A 23,768-nucleotide genomic window follows, 5' to 3' on the forward strand; every position below is an offset into this window, starting at 1 on the left:
GCCGAAATTATACCGAAAATTTAACGAAACTAGGTTTCGATTTCGCCCACTCCTCAAATCGAAAATTTCGGCGAAATTTTTGAAATTTAAACCCTTGTATACCGTCTAATAACACCTTTTCATGTTGAATTGGTTATACCATGTAACAGTGTATTAGATACACCCAATAATTTTTCCCACATGAGAACTTCAATACAAGCAGGTCCCCTCAAACCTCAGGACCAAGTAATTCCTTTTTTTTTTTTTTTTTTTTCAAAGTATGTGAGATTGTGAAGGCGAAGAGGTGTTGTTTTGGCTGAAGGCATGGAGGTGTTAGAGGGACACTTGAATTAATGTAGAAACAGGTGTGAGGGGTAAAAAGGTAAACACAAGAGAGTGTTGATGTTTTTTTTTTTTTTTTTATTTTAATTTTTAAAGGTTCGACAATGAACCTTCCGCAGGTCAACACAAGAGACTGTTGATGCTAACCTGTGCATTTAATGGGGTGCAGAGTAGGGATGGCAACGGGGCGGGTTAGGGTCAAGTTTGCCAATACCATACCTGCCTTGCCGGGTAATTTGGTCTTCTTCGGATATTCGGAGCTCTTAGTTATTTTTGAGCAAATTACAATTTAATACCTCAAATTTACATGTTGTTTCAACTTAGTACCTCAACTTTGAAAACTTGCAAAAAAGTACCTCAACTTTCATTTTGTATCAACTTAGTACCCAAACTTTGAAAACTTGCAAAAAAGTACTTCAACTTTCATTTTGTGTCAAAATAGTACCTCCGTTAGTTTTTCTGTCAAAGTGACAGGGGTATTTTCGTCTTTTCCTTAAATTTTAAAAATAATAATTTTTTTTTAATAAAAAAATTATTATTTTTAAAATTTAATTTTACGAAAAAATTTCATCAAATTTTATGAAATTTTTTTTTATTTTAAGAAATTTTTTTTTTTAATTTAAGGAAAAGACGAAAATACCCCTGCCACTTTGACAGAAAAACTAACAGAGGTACTATTTTGACACAAAATGAAAGTTGAGGTACTTTTTTGTAAGTTTTAAAAGTTGGGGTACTAAGTTGATACAAAATGAAAGGTGAGGTACTTTTTTACAAGTTTTCAAAGTTGGGGTACTAAGTTGAAACAACATGTAAAGTTGAGGTACTAAATTGTAATTTGCTCTTTATTTTTTAAAAATAAATTTTTTTATTAATAACATACTAAATCAACATAAATATATAATATAGTACAGATGAAACACATTAAAATTCATTATATTACATTTACAACAATATTATATCATAAAAAGAACACCATTAAATTTTAAAGATAACAAAAATTAAAATTAAAAATTAAAATATAATTATATAATATAATTTTTTTATTAAACGGATATACGGACTGATTGCACCATATAGCTTAGTATGGTTTTGATTTTCTTCAATAGATGCTCTCCTGGAAGGAACTCCTCTCGTGCCTATCAGTGGATAGCCCTTCGCTTCACTCATCTATTGACGTACGACATGTTAAAACATGCCTCAATTAATTACCTTCATCATATATCAGGTTTACTTCTACTGCAAATTATGTAATTAATTAGTGTTGTAATTATGTGATTGTATTTGATTGCATTTCTTTAAGACTATATAATCATGTTTACTTCCTTTATTTCAACAAATGAAATTTGTATAAATAAAAGTATTTATTTTGGGAAGTATCCTCAAAATTTTAGACCCTCGCAGTCGGAAAACCACAATAGCAGCACCTCTGACCCACCTGTTTTATCGTCACATGCCAGATATGTTCTTCGAAACTCTAAGTCTCTATTCTTTTCTCACATGAGCATAATTTCATCTTTAGATGATGGGTTTCACGTTGATAGTGTTTTTATAGAGCTTAAGGTTAGATTTCAGGAGAAAATCCCAAAAAATGGAGGGAATCAATGTTATGTGGCAAGAAGACGATGGGCAGGTGGGTTTGTATTAATTCGCATAGGAAATGATAATTTTGTCCTTTAAAATAGGTCATGTGCAAGTTATGTGGTCTATTTTTAACAGAGGTTTTGAGAGAAGTGACGGATAATCTGATATTGATACAAAACTTAAATATATGTCCTAAATTAATACAAAACTAAACACGTGTCCTAAATTAAAATTGACATCAAAGTATTGTGTGTTTTTTAAAATTTTTCCGATAAAGTTTCAGTTGCTACAATTTGAGCCTTAACCCATTATAAAGTTATAAACCCATGAATTAACGTCACTCGCCCAAATCATACTCTACCGGAAAAAAACCTTCCTCGCCTAAACCTAGAAACCTTACTTCTCTCTTTCTTTCTCTCTTGTTCTTCAATGGAAGTCCAAAGAAGCAAAACCAAATAACCAGAGTCCTTACAGGACCTTCCAATTTGCATTGATGGACACCTCCAACCCCAATCCCAACCCCAACCCAAACCCAAACCCAAACCCGAACCCGAACCCATCAGCTATGCGGGTCCTAATCCGCCCACCACCTTCACCTTCACCAACACCCACACCCACACCCACTTCCTATTCACCCTCCCAAACGCTTCCGACTGCCTCCTCCTCCTCCTCAGACCCTCCCTCCTCCTCTGGCGTGGTCGTAGTGGGCTTTATTGGGCGGAGGCCCGACGACTCTGCCCATCTCATCAACCGGATCCTCGACTCCAATGTGTTCGGGTCGGGCAATCTGGACAAAACCCTCCATGTCGAGAAAGAGGAGCTCAGGGACTGGTTCAGGTGGCGAAGCATCAGTTATTTCCATGAGCATCAGAAGGGGATTCTCTTTTTGCAGTTTTGCTCCACTCAATGCCCAGCCATGGACGATGGGTTCTCGGATTCCGGGTCGGGTTTTGACTCTGTGCTTGAAGAGCACGAGTTCGGGGACCTGCAAGGAATGCTCTTCATGTTCTCTGTAAGTTGTTTTTATTTTTATTTTGGGCTCACTCTCTGTACACAAGCATTTTCAGTTACACTTATAGGGATTGTTTTATGTACTAAAGTAATACAAAATTTAAAATTTAGCATAATGCGGTCATTATTTGTATCTTTGTGTATACTTTCCGGGAAAACTTGAACCCATGTGTGCAAATCTATATAGGATTGAGATTTCTTGATTAGCTGTAAGGCATGTAATTTATGAACATGGTATGAAAATTTCACCAACAAAGAATTTGCAAGGGCATTGTTTTGTTTTGCTCCTTAGCATAAGAACTTACCTGTACTCTGACCATTTTATTGAGCATTCAGAACTTCAGAATGAACATTTGGGTGTTTTATGTATAGGCGTTAGGCGATGATAATATCAGTGAATAGTTGATAGGACTATAATTAACTCAATGAGCAATGCAGGTTTGCCATGTAATCATATATATTCTGGAGGGATCACGGTTTGATTCTCAACTCCTGAAAAAGTTTCGGGTATTACAAGCTGCCAAGCATGCTCTGGCTCCTTCTGTGAGAACCCGAGCTGGGCAGCCAACACCATCCAAGCCACGTGCATCATTGTCTTCCTCGCGGCCTACCACATCCGCAAACTCTTTTAACAATCCTTCTCCCGGCAGAAGTGGTGGCATCTTGACTCACAATGCTTCTGCCATTTCACTTATGTCAGGTTTAGGTTCCTACACTTCTTTGTTTCCAGGACAGTGTACCCCAGTCACACTGTTTGTTTTTATTGACGATTTCTCTGATGTGCCAAATCCCAGTTCTAATGTGGAGGAGTCAGCAGATACATCCTCACTTAATCAGTCTTCTAGTTTGGGTAGTTTAGCAAGGTCAAGCTTGCCTGTTAAAGGTTCTGGTTCAGTGGTTGTGCTTGCCCGCCCTGTGAGTAAATCGGAGGGTAGTTTCAGGAAGAAACTGCAGTCGTCCCTTGAAGCACAGATTCGTTTCTTAATTAAGAAGTGTAGAACAGTCTCAGGTTCTGAAACCAGTCATGCTGGGTCAAGAAGCGGGGGTGCTTCAAGTTCTGCACCTCTATTTTCACTTGATGCATCAAGGGCTGTTCTGTTGTTAGATAGGTGTACAAATCAGAGAGGTGAATCCCTTGAATTTTCCACTGGTCTTGTGGAAGATGTTTTGAATGGGAAGGCAACCTCAGATTCTCTTCTGCTTGAAAGTCATGGTCAGAGCGCAAGCAAAGAAGATATAATATCAGTGAAGGAGTTCATTTACAGGCAATCTGATATTTTAAGAGGGAGGGGGGGACTGGTAACTAATTCCAATAGTGGTTCAGCTGCTGGTGTTGGTATGGTTGCAGTTGCTGCAGCTGTTGCTGCTGCGTCAGCTGCATCTGGAAAGACATTTACTACTCCTGAACTTCCAAATTTCCAAATTTGGTTATCTTCCAGTCAACAAATTCTTGACGGAGTTCTTTCTGCAAAAGGTGGATGCATAGATGAAACTGAAGTTAGTAAAAGAAAACCTCGTCTAAGGAATACTATTCCACAGCTGGTTGAAGGAGCTTCTTCAAAAGGTGTGGATCCCCTTGATTTAGCAGTATCTTGGTTGGAAAGTGGTAAGAGACTGAACACAAAATTTTCGACTTTGTGGTGCGAAAGGACCCTCCCAGCTGCCAAAGAGGTTTATCTGAAAGACTTGCCTGCTTGTTACCCAACTTCACAACATGAAGCCCATCTGGAAAAGGCTTTCCATGCTTTCCACTCAATGGTTAAAGGACATGCAGTGCAGCATTTTGCAAAAAAGTTGGAGGATGAATGCACATCCATCTGGAAATCTGGAAGGCAACTGTGTGATGCCGTTAGTTTGACTGGAAAACCATGTATGCACCAGAGACATGATGTCGAGACTAGTGAGCCACTTTCAGGAGCTTCCATGAAGCAACATTCTAGTGGATATGTTTTCCTTCATGCTTGTTCTTGTGGTCGTTCACGGAGACTACGATCTGATCCTTTTGACTTCGAATCAGCAAATGTTACTTTCAATTGCTTTCCAGACTGTGACAAGCTCCTTCCTACCCTTCAATTACCTGAAGTAAGCAATACAGGGCCTATTCAACCTTCCTCATGGAGTTTGATTCGCATTGGGGGTGCAAGGTACTATGAACCTTGTAAAGGTTTGCTTCAAAGTGGGTTCTGTTCCACTCAGAAGTTTCTTTCGAAATGGACAATAGTTCTGGAAAAAGAGAAAACCCCCAACGATTTAACTGCCAGTGCAGTGCATCAAGGTTCTGTAGTTAGGTCAGGTACAAACCTTAAGTTTGAATCTAAAGCTGATGTGCAGCTGTACTCAGAGTTAAAATCTGGAGTTGAAAGTCATAGAAAACCTGCAGAGGACATTGTGCCTGATAATAATAAAATCAGTTTTGGTAAAGGTCTACCCAACTTTATTATGAGAAAACCTTTTTCTGAGGTGGTTGCTGGAACAGCATCTGCAGACTCAGGATTTCCTCCTATTCAGCAGAGGAAGAAATCTTCATCAGGTTTGGATAAGAGTATTAAGCAAACTAGGGCAAGGGATCCGAGTGCACAACGGACTAGTGATAAAGGATCTCGAAAATATGAAGATGTTTTATCTGTTCAAGAAACATTTAACGGGATAAGTAGCGCAAACAGTGACCCCTATCTACGAATAGGTAGTAATGTAGTCCCTGTGAACCTGAATGGCAGTGAAAGGCTCAAAAGGAACCATTCTCTTAAACATGTAATAGTGCATGTTGGATTTGAGCATGAGTGCCCCCATGGCCATCGTTTTCTATTAAATCCAGAGCATCTTAATGACCTTGGGTCCTCATATCAATTGCCTGAAGAATCTCAGGAAAACTCAAACCATATTCTGGCAGATTCTTCAAAAATGAGTAGGAATGGTTTCCATGGTAAAGTTCATCGAAATTCAAATAGGATGACTGTTACTACTGCAAATAAGGAGAGAAATGTAAATAAGTCAAAAGAGATAGTAACTAATGGTAATTTAAATTTAGATGGGCTGATACAGTTCTCAGGACCAGGGAAGCAGCAGACTCAAACATCTTTTAGTGTGTCAACACTCCCCAATTTTTCCAAACGCCTTGAAGGGAGCTTTCAGTCTATTAGCCTTGATGATGGTGGATGTGCTTTCTCCATGTTGAATAGAAATTTACCAATCTATATGAATTGCCCACACTGCAAGCTCTCTAAGAATAAGCAGGATCCACCAAGGACTAAGTTTGCAGGCACAATTTCACAGCTTCAAAGGATTTTTGTGGTATGGGATGTTGCTTATAAGCCATTTTCTCACATTGCATTCCACATATTAGTTTACAAGTAGTTCATTTTAGTGCTTATCTCTGTGGATTGCCAATACCTAAGAGCTTCTTTATTTTATGCATTTGAAATATGCAAGACCTTTTTCTTAAGAACTGGAATATGCTATATCTGACTAAATGATGTTTGATTTCATGCTAATGTTTTTCCCCTCACTGATGCCTCATCTGTTCTGTAGGTAACACCTCCCTTTCCGGTCATATTAGCTGCTTGCCCGGTTATACAATTTGAGGTATGCCTATCTCCCCTTGAAGTATAGTGTGCATGATCTTTGCAATATTACTACTTTACGTTAATCGTATATTTCATTTTACTACTTGACAACGAATTAGAGTAATCTAGGGTCGATAAATTAGTTTGCTACTATTTCTTGATTGGGTTGTGTTTCAGAATAGCAGATCCTTCAGTTGTTTGGACTACATGTAACATGCACTTGTCTATTATTGCTTGCTGTAACTTTTACAAAACTTATTGTTGGTACACATTTTGTGCTATTGTTCAATCTAGTTCTGTTTATAAGATCTTTCTTCGATACTTAAATTTTAGTTTTCCTTATGCTACTGCAATCGCTTTACTTGCAGGCATCATGTCTACCTCCATCAATCCCAGAACGTGAGCAGAAGTTGCAGTTCAGCCTTGGATCCCAAGTGGTTTTACCTCCAGAGAGTTTCCTAACCCTCAGACTCCCATTTGTGTATGGTGTGAAACTGGAGGATGGAAGTTCACATTCTCTTAACTGTTTTGAACATCAACCAGAAGTAACTGCCTGGATCACCAAAGGAACAACATTGCAGGTCATATCCAAAAGAAACAGTGTTGGTCAAGATGGATTTCTAACATAGTCAAAATTATTGATCCTTAGAATTTGGCCACTACATCCTTGCTGAATTTGCAAAGGCAGATTTGTTTGATTGGCTCCATTTAAGCTCAGGTCAGTATCCGCCATTTCTAAACCTTTAGATTTTTTTTATTTTTTTTTAATTCTTTGGATTATTCTTATCTATGTTTCATGGACTTGATCCTTCTATGTCTTTTATCTGTTGATTCTATTTTACTTCCCTGTTCTCTGAACTTAATCTATGTACGTCATTGGCTGTGGGTATCGATACTTTCTCCATTCCTAGAAATTCTTATGTAAAAGCAGATAATGCAATTTTAATATGCACAACAGTAAGGATGGATGCTTGACATTGGTGACCAAGATTGCTAGATTATTGTCAATCTAATAGATAATATGGGCATTACTTATATAGGGCTGGATTGCAATAGAGAATTTATATTGTTGATCCAAATAGTTGGGATGGCTTTTTATCTTGTTATCAAAGATAATGTTCTAACTTGAAACTGATGGTTGAAGATCTGTAGGCTGGCTAACGACCAAGATTGCTAGATTAGGGTCAATCTAATAGATGATATGGGCATTGCATAAATAGGGCTGGATTGCAATACAGATTCTATTGTTGATCCAAATAGATGGGATGGCTTTTTATCTTGCTATCAAAGATAATGTTCTGAAGGTAGAACTTGAAACTGATGATTGAAGATCTGTAGGCTGGCTAAGCACTTTCATGAATATTCATGATGGTGCATGATCGATAAATTCCAACCTCAAACACATGAGAATCATATGTAGCCAGGTATTGTTCTTTGATGACATCATTTCAGTAAAGGTTATTAATTATCTTTATATTAATTGGTCTGCCTGTTTATCAGGTATATGGTTTGAACCTCTGGGTGGCTGGTGCTTGAGGAAGCTTTTCAGTGCCATGGTATGCTCTTTGGTCTGTATTTACCTATCTTACACTGGAATCGTAGTTGCTCATACATGTAGTTACTATATTATGCTACTTCCCTCGAAATTCAGGATCTGGGACAGATCCCAGATCTCACTCGTTCCAAAATATGGTACCCTTCTGGTCCAATATGCTAGTTTTGACGACCCATAAATGTCCTTCCATTTTATCTTGTGTTCACTTATGTCATTTATGCTAGTCTTGACGATCCAAAAATGTCCTTCCCATGACAGAAAGGACTCATTTATGCTACTCTTAACTATTAGCTGGGTTGGCTGTGAAAAGGTGTCCTTTATGTCAAGGGAGGATGGTATCTAAGCTCTTTTGATGACTAGTATGACCTCTACCACACCTTATTGCCAAACAGATGTCATTTTTGAAAACTGAGTTTCACAGTCCAACTTATATTTCATATTAGATTTAAGGGAAAATTTGTCAATTAAGAAAGATAAGTAACTAACAAACAGTAGCTTTCCTTTAGTGAATAGGTTATAATTAAAGTAGATATTTTTGGATTTACTTCTACTGCCAGAATACATTGTGTGAGCTGTATAATTACAACATATAGCTGTTTGTGATGCTTCTGTTTAACAGCAATATATAGATTTTCTGTGATATATATGTAGTCATACTGATGTACCAGTTTACTCTTCACTTATAGTTGCTTATGAAGCTATGCATGCTGGGATGCCCAGGAATCCTGCTGACAGTGGCAAAGACATGGTGGGGACCATGGGGTCTACCGACCCCTATAGCTTTTTTATTGATAATTGTAAACAACATTTCCTGCAAATTTAAAAAACAAGAAGATGGTGTACAAAATATTTGTATTTAATGACTTTATGGGTCTTTGTATTCTTTACAAAGAAATCCTCTGATTCGATGTCTAAACTTGTATTTGATCCAAGGGCGTTGAGCCCTTGTTCTTGAATCCAATGGTTGAATCTTCAAGCCTTTTTACTTTGTCGGATTTGAGGATGGAGTTTGACCAAGGGCCGTCAAAGCTTGATCTTGATTGATCAAGAACTACGAGATGTGTCTCGTAGTGAATGTTCTTCGGCTTCGGTGGTGAAAGAATCATCATGTGTGTATGGTGCTTGATGATTCTTCATAAGCTTGATGAAGAACTGTCTTTAATTCTTTCGGTGTTTGCCTTTGGTCAGAGAGTTTGTTTGGTTTCGCCAAAAGCCCGGAGGTCCCTTTTTCTAAACCAGGAGTTGTGTATTTATATCTAAGAGTATGTGGTATTGACCTGAAATCCCTAATTTGAATCTTATAATTTGTGGGATTGAGTCCAAATTTTGATTGATTTTGAACTAATTGGCTTGATTTGATTTAACTAGAGCTAATTGCTTTAATTTGGCTCATGATTCAAATCAACTAAATATTTCATTTATTTAAGCAATCAACCGACCAATTATCCTTCAATTTATCACTCGGCACTTTATTTAACTTGACTGATGATCTTTTCAAACGTTGTCGCATGTCATCTCTGGTGACTCGCCTTGTCTTGGTGAGTCATGTGCCAATTGTACTTGTGTGGGATCCATGACTTGCACAGTTATCTTTGATTGGTCAATGGACAAACTTATAATTTGGAAAAAAAATTTATTTCACCAATATTTCGTTCTAATCTCATATTGATCATTTTGAGTTTTCATCTCTTTACCCTTCCTCTCTTTTTTTTTTTTTTTTGGCAATAATCTCTTTTTCTATTTAAAAAATGTATATGGATTCGCGGAAGCGACATATATTTCACATTAGTTCAAAATGACTCAATTGACCGGTTGTTCCAATGATATTTTCTACTTATCTTTAGGCATATAATAGGTCTTAATATTATTAGTTACCAAAAAAGGTTGTCCTTGCAATAGTGAAATTTTAAAAATCCAAAAAAACATTTGTTTGATAAAATTAAAATTATTAGAGCATATTATTTAATAGTAAAAAACACAATAGAATGGTTTAGCCCAAGTGTTGCAAGTGGTGAGGGTGGGTTGGGTAAAGATTAGAATTAGGTTAGGTCTAGTATCCATTCCCTCTAATGTAAAAAAAAAAAAAAACAATAGAACAATAGAACAATAATGTCTATAATTTAATATTTCAACTAACTTAAAAAGAAGTGAATAATGTCATGTCAGTTACATGTGCCTATGTCTACTAAATTGTGTAATATTATCTATACTAGTCAATAATTTTTACATGATAATATGGTCATAATAAACTTACTTTTCTAATTTATGCCAACCAAATATAAATTTGTGTTATTTAGGGTCACAGATTTTGTATTTGGGTAATTACCATTTCTAATTGATCCAATATATAGAAAACTACAAGCATATTTGTAGATATAACTAATTAGATAGATTCGCAACAAAACAAAAATAATATACATCGATGGAGCCATGGAGGTCTAATATAATGGAATAATTACAAGCATATAATTGCATATATCTAGAAAACTACAAGTATATAATTGTTCTCATTGCATGCATGTATATTCATGGCTCTTGGACAACTAATTAATCTCTCTATAATTACAACTTTTTGTTACATCCCTGGAACTCTGATCTGGTAAGATTACAGCTTGCATGCATGCATGTGAAAGAGATAGATTAGGGTGAAAACGACGTCGGCTCTAATTCAAAACCTTGGTTTAGAAAAGCCCCAGTCACCCAAAGTTTCAAATTTGGTAAGTTGATGATCATGTCCTGCTCGCATTCTCTTACCTGTAATTTTGACCAATATACATTAACAATTAATTATTTAGTAAGAAATTAAGATTAAAAAACACAATTAATGTTGATGGTATACAGTTAAAGAGAAAGTGGAAGAAGAAATTGAAGGTTATAATTTATTAAATAATTACATTCAAAGCAAGTTTTATTTCAAATCTGTCATTAGAGACTGTGTTCAAGTTAGAACTCTGAACATTGAAGCTGGTAAGGGATTCTAGAGCCTTGTAAAGTGCTGCGGCCACCCCATCTCCCTTGTTGCATGTCACCTTCACATAGAAACCTTTTTCTTCTACTTGAGACACCTCTATCTGCAAAGGCATGAACAACTATGAGAACTTTTTTTCTCATCAGAAAGTTTGAAATATTATGCTGAGAAACTGTACGTAAATCTGGATCGTTGATTAGCAGGTATAATATTCTTATTTGAATGTACATAGTCTTACAACATAACATATTAGATATATGACAAAAAAACATTTCCCTATATTTAAAATTTCTGTCTATTTTCTAGTATACAAGCATGCACAAATGGTTATGAAGAATTGATCGAACCTGAATGATGCCCTTGGAAACTGAACTGTTATTGTGATCTGCAACTTTATTCTTGTTTAGATTTCCAGTTGATCCTTGATATTCCTCTGCTCCTGCTAATGATGCTTCAAGGCCTGCAATCTCAGCTTTCAGGTTCTCAGCCTGCTTCTGCAGCTCTTGCACATACAATAAAGCATCTCCAACTATGGAGGCCTTATCCATCTGAACATTTTCAACAAATTATTTAGAAAAAAACAAATCATACAAGTATCATTTTTTCTAATTATAGTTCACCGAATCATATGCCCTCCAAAAAGCTTCCAGTCCTGATGACCGAGCTTCACCCAGTTTTATTTATACGAAAATGTGTGACAAAATAATATGCAACCTTCTCATTCATTGTGTGTGTATGTGCATGCAACATTGAAACACAAATTGCATTGTCATCATATATTGTACACATACGTACCCTAGTTATGTTAGGAACCAAGGAACGCAATGCAAAGAGCCTGTCCTTCATCCTCCCCCTTCTTTTTCTCTCCGAAACCAAAGTTCGCGACCTGTCAACCTTTGGCCTCTTCGTCGACATGGTCATGGTTGTCGTTGTGGTCGTGGTTGTTCCAGACGAATCCTCCCTGTCATTATCAGCTTCTTTCCATCCCTTCATTTCTCCAATATCAAAATTTGGTAATGTAGCAAGCAAAGAAGAATTAGTTGGAATATTGGACACAATTGCATCCTCAAAACCAAACAAACCACTTGGAGTTGGACCAAACTGCAGGTTAGTACCAACCAAGCAGCCATTGATAAGGTGATCGCCACAATCAAAATTAGCTACTGGATCTTCAGTTTCGCCGCGAATAAGATCAATGAACTGATCGAAGTTTGCATCATCTATGAAATCTTGCAACTCAAAGTCATTGATGTTGTGACCTCCTACAGGGTTTCCAAATGCATCCATATTCCTATCCATTGTTTGATAGTGAGGGGTCTACTAGGTAGCTAGCTAGCTAATTGTGTACTATAATATATACATATATATAATATAATAATATGTATATATAAAGATCTGGTGGATGTGAACTCATGTTTATGTCAAGTGTGAAAGGAATCACATGGGGTTCTTTCTGACATTGGAGTTTGTTATTATTTAAAGTTTGAGAGAGGGAGTTGACAAACCTAGACAACAAAATTGGTGCCTATTAATGAGGAGATAAAATTAACTTATATGTAAATTTCACAAATAAACAATCAAATAATTAAGTATCAAAATCTCGTTTTTGAGATAATATTTTGAGCATGAATGTTGAGCAACGATATTATCCCTAAATTATAAACATCTAGATTCAACATATGGTGTGAAAACCCAATGGACCCAATAGGTTAAACATTTTATAACAAGGAAAATTTGGTGAAATAACTGTTTTTAATACTAGACGTACTTTTTTGACCCTCAGCTCTCAAACTAATCTTTTTTAATCCTTTTAGCATGTGAAATATCTATTATACTCATGATATAAATATCTTCTCACTTGTGCATTGTAGGTCATTTTTTCTTCCTTCCACTCTCAGCCTGTTTGTCTCTCTACCCTTCTCTCTCTTCACTACCAGATCTGAAAAATTCCACCGAAACCCATCACCATCATCTGACTCTTCTCTCCAGATGATGATGATAATAACTCATATTATCCCCACACCGACCCATCTCTCTTTCTTCTCTTGATCTATCTTCTCTCTCTTCCCTGTTTCTCACATTATTTTACATGCTTCTTACGAGTAAAATGCATGACAACCCATGTGCGTACATAAAGTAAAACAATAAAGAAGTAGATGGGTGCAACATTTCTCAAACTATTACCCAAATATTTGGGATTAAAATAGTAAGCAAGTATATGATCTAATTCACATGTTAAAGAAATATTATCAATTAAGTGGGTCCATATATAGATTCTGTATTTGCCTTGTACAGATTAGCTTCTTTTTATTAATTTTAGCCTCTTTGCTGCGTTTGGTGACCCAGAGGACTCACATTGACTTGAAACAACAGGACTTTCTACTCTTAATTAACCACTACTTGTCTCAGTCATACATTGTATCATACACTGAATTCAATAACTCTTGTTTGGTCCTAACTTCTTTTTTGTTTTTTAATCAATCAGAAATTGTACAAGAAGGGGGGATAAACACCACCAGGTTTTTTCGCATCAAATTTATCATTGTGTATTACTCATTTACTCCTAAAATTATTAGGCTTATTTGCGCCAATGCCCCTTGAAAGTAACTTCAATTTTCAATTTGCCCCCTGAAACTTCATTTCTCCCACTTTGCCCCCCGAACTTTACAAAATACTATATTCCGTCATGTCCGTCTATGGATCCGTCAAAGTAGCTGACGTGGCGCTTACGTGGAGGGGCAATTAGGTCTTTTACCTGATGCAAAGCTGATAAGCCTAAAAATTAATATAAAAAACTAATAAACTTAAAAAATGATATAAAACATAAAAATTAAATAATTAAATATAAAAAAACCAAAAAGAGGGTGAAAACCCAGCAACCTCGCAGCCCCCAGTCCTGCCTCCCCTGCGATGGCTACCCAACCTACCGACCTCCTTCCCTTTTTCCGGCGCCGACCGGTAACCTCTCTCTCTCTCTCTCTCTCTCTCTCTCTCTCTCCCTCTCCTCCTTCTCCTTGGCCGCGATGACGATCACGATATGTTGTCTCCCTCCGAATGATTTCAACACTCGACAAAATTACAATCAATTCCACAAACCAATTTTTCTCCTATCCTCTAATTCACTAAACTAATCAAAGAAACAATTTAATCTCCCAATTACAATCACAATCAACTAATCAAATTTTAATTTGTACCGGTTCTGCTTAATTCATAAACCCTAAACGCCCAAATCCTAAAATGGCAACCACAGAGCTGAACAGTATCGACGAGCTCTCAGCCGCTTCGACAACTATAGCATTCGATCGACCGGTCCATGCCACTGCCATGTTTTACCTCATGCCGCTGCCACTGCCATGTTCGAGATCTCCCTCCTGAACCATCGCTAGTTGTTCCCTTTGTTCGGCGGCAGCATTACCTCGAGTCAAAGACGGCGGCGTAATGGTCCACTGCTTCTGTGAAACTCTGGAAAAACACCAGGTGGTTGTGTTCGGCTTCTCGTTTCCCCATCGTCACGATCGTCTAGCAAAAATTGCAAACAAAAAAGAAACAAAAATAAAAAAAATACCCATCTCGCCCAGCAACCCAAAATAAAAGGGAAAAACCCCATGATCTTGTATTTGAAGAAGACGAAGAAGAACAAAGGGGTCCCACTTAATGCTGATGTGGAGCTGATTTGGCATTTTGTCAGTCTGATTCAGCTTTGCATCAGGTAAAAGACCTAATTACCCCTCCACGTAAGCTGCTTTGACGGATCCATAGACGGACATGACGGAATATAGTATTTTGTAAAATTCGGGGGGCAAAGTGGGAGGAATGAAGTTTCAGGGGGCAAATTGAAAATTGAAGTTACTTTCATGGGGCATTGACGCGAATAAGCCAAATTATTATAACAGCGGAAATAATCAATTAATGATTGCATGATTTTTGGTTTAATCGTTCGATTTGTTTCTTGAAGAAAACATGTTTGTACTAATATGGTAGTTTCCTGTATAATATGGGTCAGGCACATAGAAAAACTTTTAGTACAAATGACGTAAGAAAATGGAGCAATTTTTGCATATAACGGTTGTACACGACGTAAGATATTAATCAAGGGAATAAGGGATAGATGAGAATAAACTTATCCGCGTGTTAGGGGATATGTACTATGACACAAGGGAGAGAAAGAGAGAGAAATGGAGAGAGATAGAGAAGGGAAGGAGGGGATAACACCTGGTTATGCAGTTAAGTCCTTCTCGGGATAGATTTATCAAAGATGCTTGTTGACTTGTAGAGCTTTCTTGCATCAGTCATATGTCATGTTGGCTGTTGGCACTGAGTACTGACCGAAGGCATGACGCATGACGGCATCAACCTCTACTTAAAAAAGCTAATCATTGAATCAAGCTTAATGTCATCGACTGGTTAATGTAATTGTTTATTGTAATTTTGCAAATTAAACAACAACAATAATTGGCATGTGTTGCACAACACAAGATTGCAAGACACCTCATTAGGACACGTGAATGCATGCCGCCCCCACATCTTTCTTGTTTTCCTTGGCCTACGTTGGATATAGAAACTTTTCATTTAGATTCGAACACCTAAGCTGCATATGCATAAATTGTACTCAAATCTTTCTATTTCTTAATCAGCTAATTCTAAAGAAAGATTTAATTTTAAGTTTCTAATTAATAATGCCCATGAGCAACTACAATTAGTTTCATTTATAGAATATGTTAATTAAAATACGTCTAATACTCATTTTAACATTTCTCAATTCCCAGCTCTACATACAAATACATCTACCACTATAATAATAATTATCCTAGAGAAATACATTTGGGCTTTACACACCCATTCATTTTTATTTATTTATTTTTTTACAATGGAGGTCTCAGGGATCAAAGAAAAAGAAAAAACTAAGGTAGTACAAGCCATAGCTTAGCAACCCTACGAACATCAACAAGAGCAGTGTCTCATATTATAACACATAGCTTGGTTATATCACATGGTGATGTGCTATGAATATACAAAATAATTGCTCCAATAATATAGATGGAGTGACTTGAAGAATATCTAAAGCTTAGGTCTTAAGTGACACATGATGGCTCTTTTGTAATAGTCATGTGACAACTAGCTCTTGGTCTCCGTTTGGTTCACATAATGGGTTTCTTAGGAATGTTATACCCATGTTCATTTCAGGGGATAAGAATGCATAGTTTTCATTACAGTGTCTGTAAATGCTGGTAACCAAAAAATTATTATCATTCCCATGTTTGATTTGTTCAATAATAAGAATCAAAATTTAGTGGCAAAAAAAATCAAAATCAAAATTTGTTTTTTAGAAACACCCTCATTTATTATGTTTAACATAATTTTTCAATTTTTATTGAGGGTATTTGGTAATAAGTACCCGGCCACAATACATGCTTTCCCAAGTGATAGAGAATAGCAAACCCAAGGGGTCAAAGGCTTTCAAATTCACCTTTTATGGCAACAACATACTCTTGTAAAATATAACACATATATCATAATGTGCTTACCAAATATGGAAATAGAATCTCAAATCCAGTCTCAAGCCCAAAATGGGTTTACGGGTTCTTAAGATTATGCCTAATTGCATATCATGATCAAAGTTAAAAAGAAATATGGGCTATTGGCCGAAAAAACAGAAATATGGGCTTCTTGGGCCAAGTCCTAATTAACTTGAGTAGAATGGAATATCAAGGTTAAGAGAATTAAGTTTTGGTCTTATTAATTTGAGAGTACTTGGGTATCTACTTCATAGTATATATGTATATAAGTGCCGCTATTCGGACCCAATTTTTTAATTAGTAACCTCAACAACTTAATAAATTATTAATTTACAATTTTATCCTAATATAAATTAACTATTAAGGATAAATATTTAATTTAAAATTAAAAAACAATTAACGTAAGTGTACCCAACATCTTCACTCATCTCTCCAAGTCCTATTAAAAGAAATATGGGCTGTTGGCAAAAAAAAGGAAATATGGGCTTCTTGGGCCAAGTCCTAATTAACTTGATTAGAATGGAAAATCAAGCTAGGTTAAGAGAATTAAGTTTTGGTCTTATTAATTTGAGAGTACTTGGGTATCTGCTTCATAGTATATATATAGACCTTTTTTATTATTATTATTTAATCAACATAGTATATAGACTTGGTTTCTTTAAGAAAGTGTTTGGTTATTATGGGCTTCTTATTAGGGATTGGATTTTAAGCTTAATTATTAGATTGTGGACCGTTAAAAACTAATAGGACTATTGGAATTTGTTAAAAATATATCAACCAATTGAAGAAGATTTTAATTCAACAAATACACCAGGCACAACTTGAGCCCTACTCCATTCCGATCCACAGCACATCTTAATTAATTAGAATGAGCATTTCATGGAAATTTCCTGAAGGATTATTCAAATAAAAGTCATCAACAAAACGAAAACACAATGTAGTACTATGAATTTATTCGACATTATATTACTAAATGAACTTGAATTTGTTGATATTTTGTATCGATAATTCTTGAATGAGGATAATAGAAATTAATAGTTCATACAATTGGATTGCATTAATTAGGAAGGAATTCTCGATCACATCAAAAATTATTTAACCATTAGATTGAATTACAATAATTTCAATATTTGCTAGAAATATATATTGTGTTAGTCTTTTTATTTATATAGTAAACTATTTAAAACCCCCAAATTTGAGCTTGGTTATTTATAAACCTCCACCCTTAATAAAACTATTTCACAACCCCCTATTAGTCATTTAATCTCTCCCAAAACCCCCTAGTCAACTAATACCCAACCAGGTTTGACCCTCAATTTTTCTAATATTCCAATTATATCCCCAGACAATTAATACCCAGCCATATCTTTCTCTCTCTCACATTCGATCTTTATTTCTCCTCAGCATTCTCTCTCTCTCTTCGCGCGGCTGTGCCGACGCGTTCTCCATCGTCCGGTGACGGTTGCCGGTGAGACCAGTCTCAGAACAACCGTCATCCCTCCTTCTTCCTCCTCCTGCCCTCCACATGCCGTGAAACCAAACTTCTATGCCGGATTGGGTCTAAGCAGACCCGAGTTCCATCGCCGGCGATCCGCCGATTCCGGCGAGGACGAGTTGTCGAACTGCTAGGGATGGCTTCCTCTCGTCGTCCTGAGTGCGATGGTGCCATCAGAACTCCAACCCAACCCGTATCGCCTCCGTTTCTAAGGAGAGAAGCCAGCGACAACCTCGTCGGAGATCTCTGTGTTCCAGCAACCATTTCCGTCGTGTCAAGTATCCATCTTTTTCTCCTCGTTGTGCTCGTCACTTATGTGTGTTTGGATTGGTCCAATTGTTGATGAATCAAAAAATCCCATTTTATTGCTTAGGATAAAATGAGCTATTTATAGACGGTTTGGTTCGTTTGAATTTTTTTGTTTCCTTTGAATTGGTGAGCTATTTGCAGACGGTTTGGTTCAAAAGCCCTAATTTGAAAACCCTAATTTGAAATTGATTTGTGAATCTGTTTGTGAAATGTATAATTTGTGAATCTGTTTTAGTTGAATTTGTTGTTAATCGGATAGAAATGTGGGTTTTTTAATTGATTTATAAGTATATACAAATTTACTTTATTCATTGATGAAACAGTTTCAGTTCGTGAAACATGAGTTTTAAATGAATTTTGAATGAAATTATGGTTCTGAAATATGATGAATCAAATTTGCAGGTAGAAACAGATCGAGGCAGTGGCGACTGTCGTGTATTTGTCGCTCGTGAGGTGATCGGACGATGTTGTCTAGGGTTTCAGTTTCACTAAATTCAATTTCACCGAATTCAGTTTCAGTGCATTTAGTGAACTGAATTTGAATTTAATGAATGCAATGAAACTGAATACACTGAAATTGAATTCAAACTGAAACTGAATTTAGTCTATAGTTGTTTGATAGACTCATATCGATGGCTTGCTGTGGTTGCTACTCCTCTCATCTCGATGGCTTGTTGTATTGTTGTTTTTTTTTTTATAAGGTTGCTGTGTTCTTTTTAGTGAAACAGAATTTAGTAAAGATGTAATTGTTTTAGTGAATGTGTAATTGTTTTAGTGAAGGTGTAATTGTTTTTAAATTAAGGTGTAATTGCATTTTAGTCAAGGTGTAATTATTTCATCACTTAATTCAGTTTCAGTAAGTGAATTCATAACTGAATTCTTCAATTTAGTGTAACTGAATTTCTGAAATTCAGTTTCAGTGTAATTGAATTTTTGAAATTCAGTTTCAGTGTAATTGAATTTTTGAAATTCAGTTTCAGTATAATTGAATTCTTGAAATTCAGTTTTAATATAATGAAATTCAATTTCAGTGTTTGATTTTAGTTTTAACGAAATATTGAGTTTTAGCAAAAACTTCAATTCCAGAAAAAAAAAAAAAAAAAAAAACAGTTTCACAAAAATTCAGTTACAGTGATGTCAGCGTGCGTCGGCGCACGTCAGAAGGATAGGGTTGGGCTTCCAGCTGTCCTGTGGACTTGCTAGGATGCGGTAATGGCTGGGTTCTAATGGCATACATGTAAATTAATGTAATTAATAAGCCTAAATTATTAGTAGGCTTATTCTTGGGTGCTGGTGGTGTGTTTGATTAAAGGTGGGTGCGGCAACAAAGTTTTCTTTATAAATGGGTTGCTACAAATTACAGACTATTATTTATATATCTCATTTCAATATTTATTATGTCTTTTGTTTTTTTTTTTGTCAAATCACAATTATATATCTAAATGATCTATTATTTAACTTATTCTAAGTAATGATGAATATATGATAATGTATGAATGAAGACTTAATAAATAGGTGATTTTATAAATTACAATAAGAAGTGGTCCCACGATGTGTCCTTTATTAATTTTAGCTAAGAGAGCAGGAAATTAGGAAGAAAAAGTTGATTGAACTATTTCAAATCCTTGGCTGAGAAGAGCCCCAATCAACGAACGCTTCAAAGTTTGCAAGTTAACCACCTCCTGGTTACACTCCTTTACCTGATTTGATTAAACGTAACAGTTGTCAGATGAAATAGTAAAAAAAAAAAAAAAAAAACAGATAAAAGGTAGAAGAAGAAAGATGATACATAAGATGATCATTAACTTGAGATAATAAAATAAAAAAAAACACTTACATTCAATTTAGTTGTGAGTACATAACTCTCAAAAGTAGTAGCCACGTTGGAGTTGTGAACATTGAAGATTGTAAGGGAATCAAGAACCTTGTAAAGTGATGCAGGGACCCCAACCCCCTTCTCGCACACCAATTTCACATAAAATCCTCTTTCCTCCACTTGAAATAGGTTCATCTACTTAAAATATAAATAACATTGGTGTTACTATATATATATATATAATGCCACAATTTCCTTTTGTGGGTGATGATCTCATTAACATTAAATTTGTTTGAATGGCATGAAAATTAATGTCAGTTATATAATGTTTGCACCTGAATTATTTTCTTGGAATTTGATTGATTGGTGTTTGCCATTGGAATCTTTCTGATGTTTTCCACATATCCATGATCATCTGTCTCTGGGCCAACTAAGGATGCTTCAAGATCAGAAATCTCATCCTTTAGCTTCTTTGCTTGCATTTGCAGCTTTTTCATATACTGTGAAGCATCCCCAACAATGGAGGCCTTATCCATCTGAACATGCATTCACAAAGACCAGCATATATATAATTAATATAACCCCTAAGTTACATTTGAACATATATAAAGATAGCTACTATTTACACACTTTTTTTTTTTCTTTTTGCACACCCCACTTAAAAAAAAAAAACAATCAAAGAGAAAAGACCAAACACACCCTCCTCCCTCTCTTTCCCACTCTCTCATTCCCTCACCCAACATAACCCCCCATCAATTTAGACAAAAAAAAAACACAAACCCAGCAGCCCCTCCCCTTCCCTCACCAGTCACCCCGACCACCTCCCCCCCAGCCCTGCCAATCTCTCTCCTCACTCTCCTTCTCTCTCCAGAACCCACTTTCTCTCACCTCACTCTCCTCTCTCCCGAACCCACCTTCTCCCTCACTCTCTTTCTCTCTCACAAGCCTCACTCTTCTTCCTTGATGCTGCCGGAAATGATGAACTTGCCGGAGAAGATGGTGGTTGGTTCGATAGTAAAAAAATTTGGAGGTAGTGGCTGGTTCGGCGGACCAGTGCCGAAACCTATAGTTTCGCTTTTTTTTTTTTTTTTAAAGGTGGAGAGAGAGAAAGAGAGGGAAAAGGAAAAGGTGGTCGCAGCCGAAGGGGCAGGGAGAGGGTGGGCCGAGGTTGTTGTTAGAGCTGGACAGAGACAGAAAAAGAGGGAGGGAGGTGGTCGGGGTGAGGGAGAAGGAGGGGCTGAGAAGGGGTGGGCCGGGGTTGTTGTCGCCGGATAGAGACAGAAAGGGAGGGAGGGTGGTGGTCAATGAGGGAGGGGGAGGGAGGGAGGGAGTGAGGTGGTCGGGGTGAGGTAGAAGGATGGGGTTGGTGCATGTGTGTGAGTGTGTGTTTTTTTTTTTTTTTTTGGTTGATGGGATGTGTTGGACTGTTGGGTCATCAGTGTGTTGTGCTAAGAAATTTTGTGAAATGGATATAATAGGGGCATTAGGGTAATTAGAGGAGTATGTTAAGAGAATTTTTAAAACTTTAAGAGAGGGTAGGGAATGTGTAAGAGAAAAAAAGAGAAAAAATGGTGTGCAAAAAGAAAAAAAAAAAAGTGTAAATAGCAGCACGTACTCATATATAATAATAATAGCACGTGGCTCACATAATAGAGATATACCTTTGTAATATTAGGAACCAAGGCCCGTAATTCATAGAGGTTCTCCTTCATCCTCCCCCTCCTACACCTCTCAGAATTCAAAGTTCTTGATGTACGGACGTATCTCTTTGTCTTAGCTCTACTTCCTGAAGATACTTCCTCAATATCATTATTGTTCTTCTTATTATTAATATTGACCACTTCTTTCTCAGGACCCTCTTCCATCACTAACCCCCCTTCAAAACCTGGCAACATGAATGCATTGTTGAACACAGTACTAGGACCACACCCTGCAGCTGTGATATAATTATTATTAGCATTACTAAAAGGAGCAAACAAATCTGCAGCTGGAGGGGTGGTCAGACCAAATATTTTGTAATGATCACCCATTATTAAGCTGCTGCAGCCACTAATAAGGTTGTGATCACAATCGAAATGGACATCTGGGTTTTGATCTAGATTACTGCCCTCGACGATAAGATTATTATCAAACTGATGATGATGATCATGATGATAAAAGTTGACACCGCCGACGTCTGTGAAATCATGAAACTCTAAGGCTCCATTACTGGTGTGCATGGAGGCATCGATACGAAGCATTGTTACCAAAGAAAGTGTATATTGGAGGAGTGTGGTGGAAGTGTGCAAATAATGGGGTGAGACACTAGTATATATATTGGATATACTCATGTATGCATAAATGCGCAGGTTAATCCAGTGAATTAATACTTGTCCCTGGTGGCCTGGTGGAGGTGATATTTGATTGTAAATCAGATATTTATGTTTATAATAACATTCGGAGAGACATCCAAATCAGATCAGACATATAGAGAGATTCTCCATCAGGTATATATATATGTATTTGCATAAAATGTTTATTTATTTATTTACGTGTGGTTCGAACATGCAAGAAGGAATTTAAAACTAGAAATTGAAAATCACATCTCAGGATAGATCCTTTTTTTTATTTTATTCAAACCGCGTGTTTTGGATTTTAATTTTAGTTTTTGACTTTTTATTTTAATATTTAGGTACACTATTATTAATTTCAAAAAAAGGCCGGTACACTATTATTAAATGTAATAATTTTAGCAAAAGTACTCTAACTATATTTTTTGTCGCCGTTGAGGATGGAGAAATTATTCTGTATAACCGATACACCGTCATGTGATATAATCAATCCAAAGTGTCATAATATGGGAGGATATTATTAATATTATACCCTAGTAATTAAATATACCGTTCAATAATACCCTTACACGTTGAATTGGTTATACCACGTAGCGGTGTATCGGACACACCTAATAATTTTTTTTGAGGATGTCACATTTACTTTGTTCTAATTAAGGATGTCAAACTTTCTATTTGGCTCAATTAAGGGGTTTTAATAAAAAATATCAATTTTGAGGGGCAAAAACATCTTTTTACTTAAAAAATAATTATTAAAAATTAAAAATTAAAACTAATTATAAAAAATTAAAAATAATCATAAAAAAATCCACAAACCCTCTCACACGGTCACACCCCACCCCCGACCTACCCCCACCCAGCCCCGCCCATCTCCTGTATGCACATATGCGCAGGTTTATGCAGTGAATACTTGTCCCTGGTGGAGGTAATATTTGATTGTAAATAAGATATATATGTTTATAATAACATTCGGAGAGACATCCAAATCAGACATATAGAGAGATTCTCCATCAGGTATATATATTGGATCAGTGTTTATATATATGTATCATGTATGCATGTTAACATGCTCAGGTTTATGCAGTGAATACTTGTCCCTGGTGGAGGTCATATTTGATTGTAAATCAGATATTTATGTTTATAATAACATTAATTCGGAGAGACATCCAAATAAGAGATATAGAGAGATTCTCCAGCAGGTATATATATATATACAGGCTCCTTCTGTTGAGGTATACCTCAACATAAATAAGTTGAGGTATACTTCAACAGAAGGAGCCTGTATATATATATATATATATTT

At 36.3% G+C, this 23,768-nt stretch overlaps 3 protein-coding genes across 4 annotated transcripts; 1 reads left to right on the forward strand and 2 right to left on the reverse strand.

Moving 5' to 3' along the window:
* The first annotated feature begins 2,252 nt into the window (after nucleotides 1-2,252).
* Nucleotides 2,253-8,992, forward strand: LOC147298901 (uncharacterized). Of its 2 annotated transcripts, none has more exons than XM_086254407.1 (7): nucleotides 2,253-2,914; nucleotides 3,352-6,204; nucleotides 6,442-6,495; nucleotides 6,845-7,194; nucleotides 7,621-7,900; nucleotides 7,977-8,032; nucleotides 8,718-8,992. In XM_086254407.1, exons 1-4 carry the CDS (start codon nucleotides 2,396-2,398, stop codon nucleotides 7,103-7,105), a joined length of 3,687 nt encoding a protein of 1,228 aa, XP_086110533.1. In that variant the 5' UTR covers nucleotides 2,253-2,395; the 3' UTR covers nucleotides 7,106-7,194; nucleotides 7,621-7,900; nucleotides 7,977-8,032; nucleotides 8,718-8,992. The 2 variants fall into 2 exon arrangements, with proteins under 2 accessions (XP_086110533.1, XP_086110528.1); XM_086254402.1 differs by having other exon boundaries at nucleotides 7,815-7,900.
* A 1,679-nt stretch (nucleotides 8,993-10,671) lies between these two features.
* LOC147298902 (transcription factor FER-LIKE IRON DEFICIENCY-INDUCED TRANSCRIPTION FACTOR-like) lies at nucleotides 10,672-12,298 on the reverse strand. Its single transcript, XM_086228902.1, has 4 exons — nucleotides 11,795-12,298; nucleotides 11,347-11,547; nucleotides 10,926-11,102; nucleotides 10,672-10,785 (listed from the first exon to the last, which is right to left on the reverse strand). The coding sequence occupies exons 1-4, from the start codon at nucleotides 12,296-12,298 to the stop codon at nucleotides 10,672-10,674; spliced, it is 996 nt and encodes a 331-aa protein (XP_086085028.1).
* Nucleotides 12,299-19,908: 7,610 nt separating this feature from the next.
* On the reverse strand, nucleotides 19,909-22,375 carry LOC147298903 (transcription factor FER-LIKE IRON DEFICIENCY-INDUCED TRANSCRIPTION FACTOR-like). Its single transcript, XM_086228911.1, has 4 exons — nucleotides 21,797-22,375; nucleotides 20,471-20,671; nucleotides 20,157-20,330; nucleotides 19,909-20,019 (listed from the first exon to the last, which is right to left on the reverse strand). The coding sequence occupies exons 1-4, from the start codon at nucleotides 22,373-22,375 to the stop codon at nucleotides 19,909-19,911; spliced, it is 1,065 nt and encodes a 354-aa protein (XP_086085037.1).
* Nucleotides 22,376-23,768: the final 1,393 nt, after the last annotated feature.

This window comes from Dryas octopetala, chromosome 1 (assembly GCF_963921425.1).
Source record: "Dryas octopetala chromosome 1, drDryOcto1.1, whole genome shotgun sequence".
NCBI lineage: Eukaryota > Viridiplantae > Streptophyta > Magnoliopsida > Rosales > Rosaceae > Dryas > Dryas octopetala.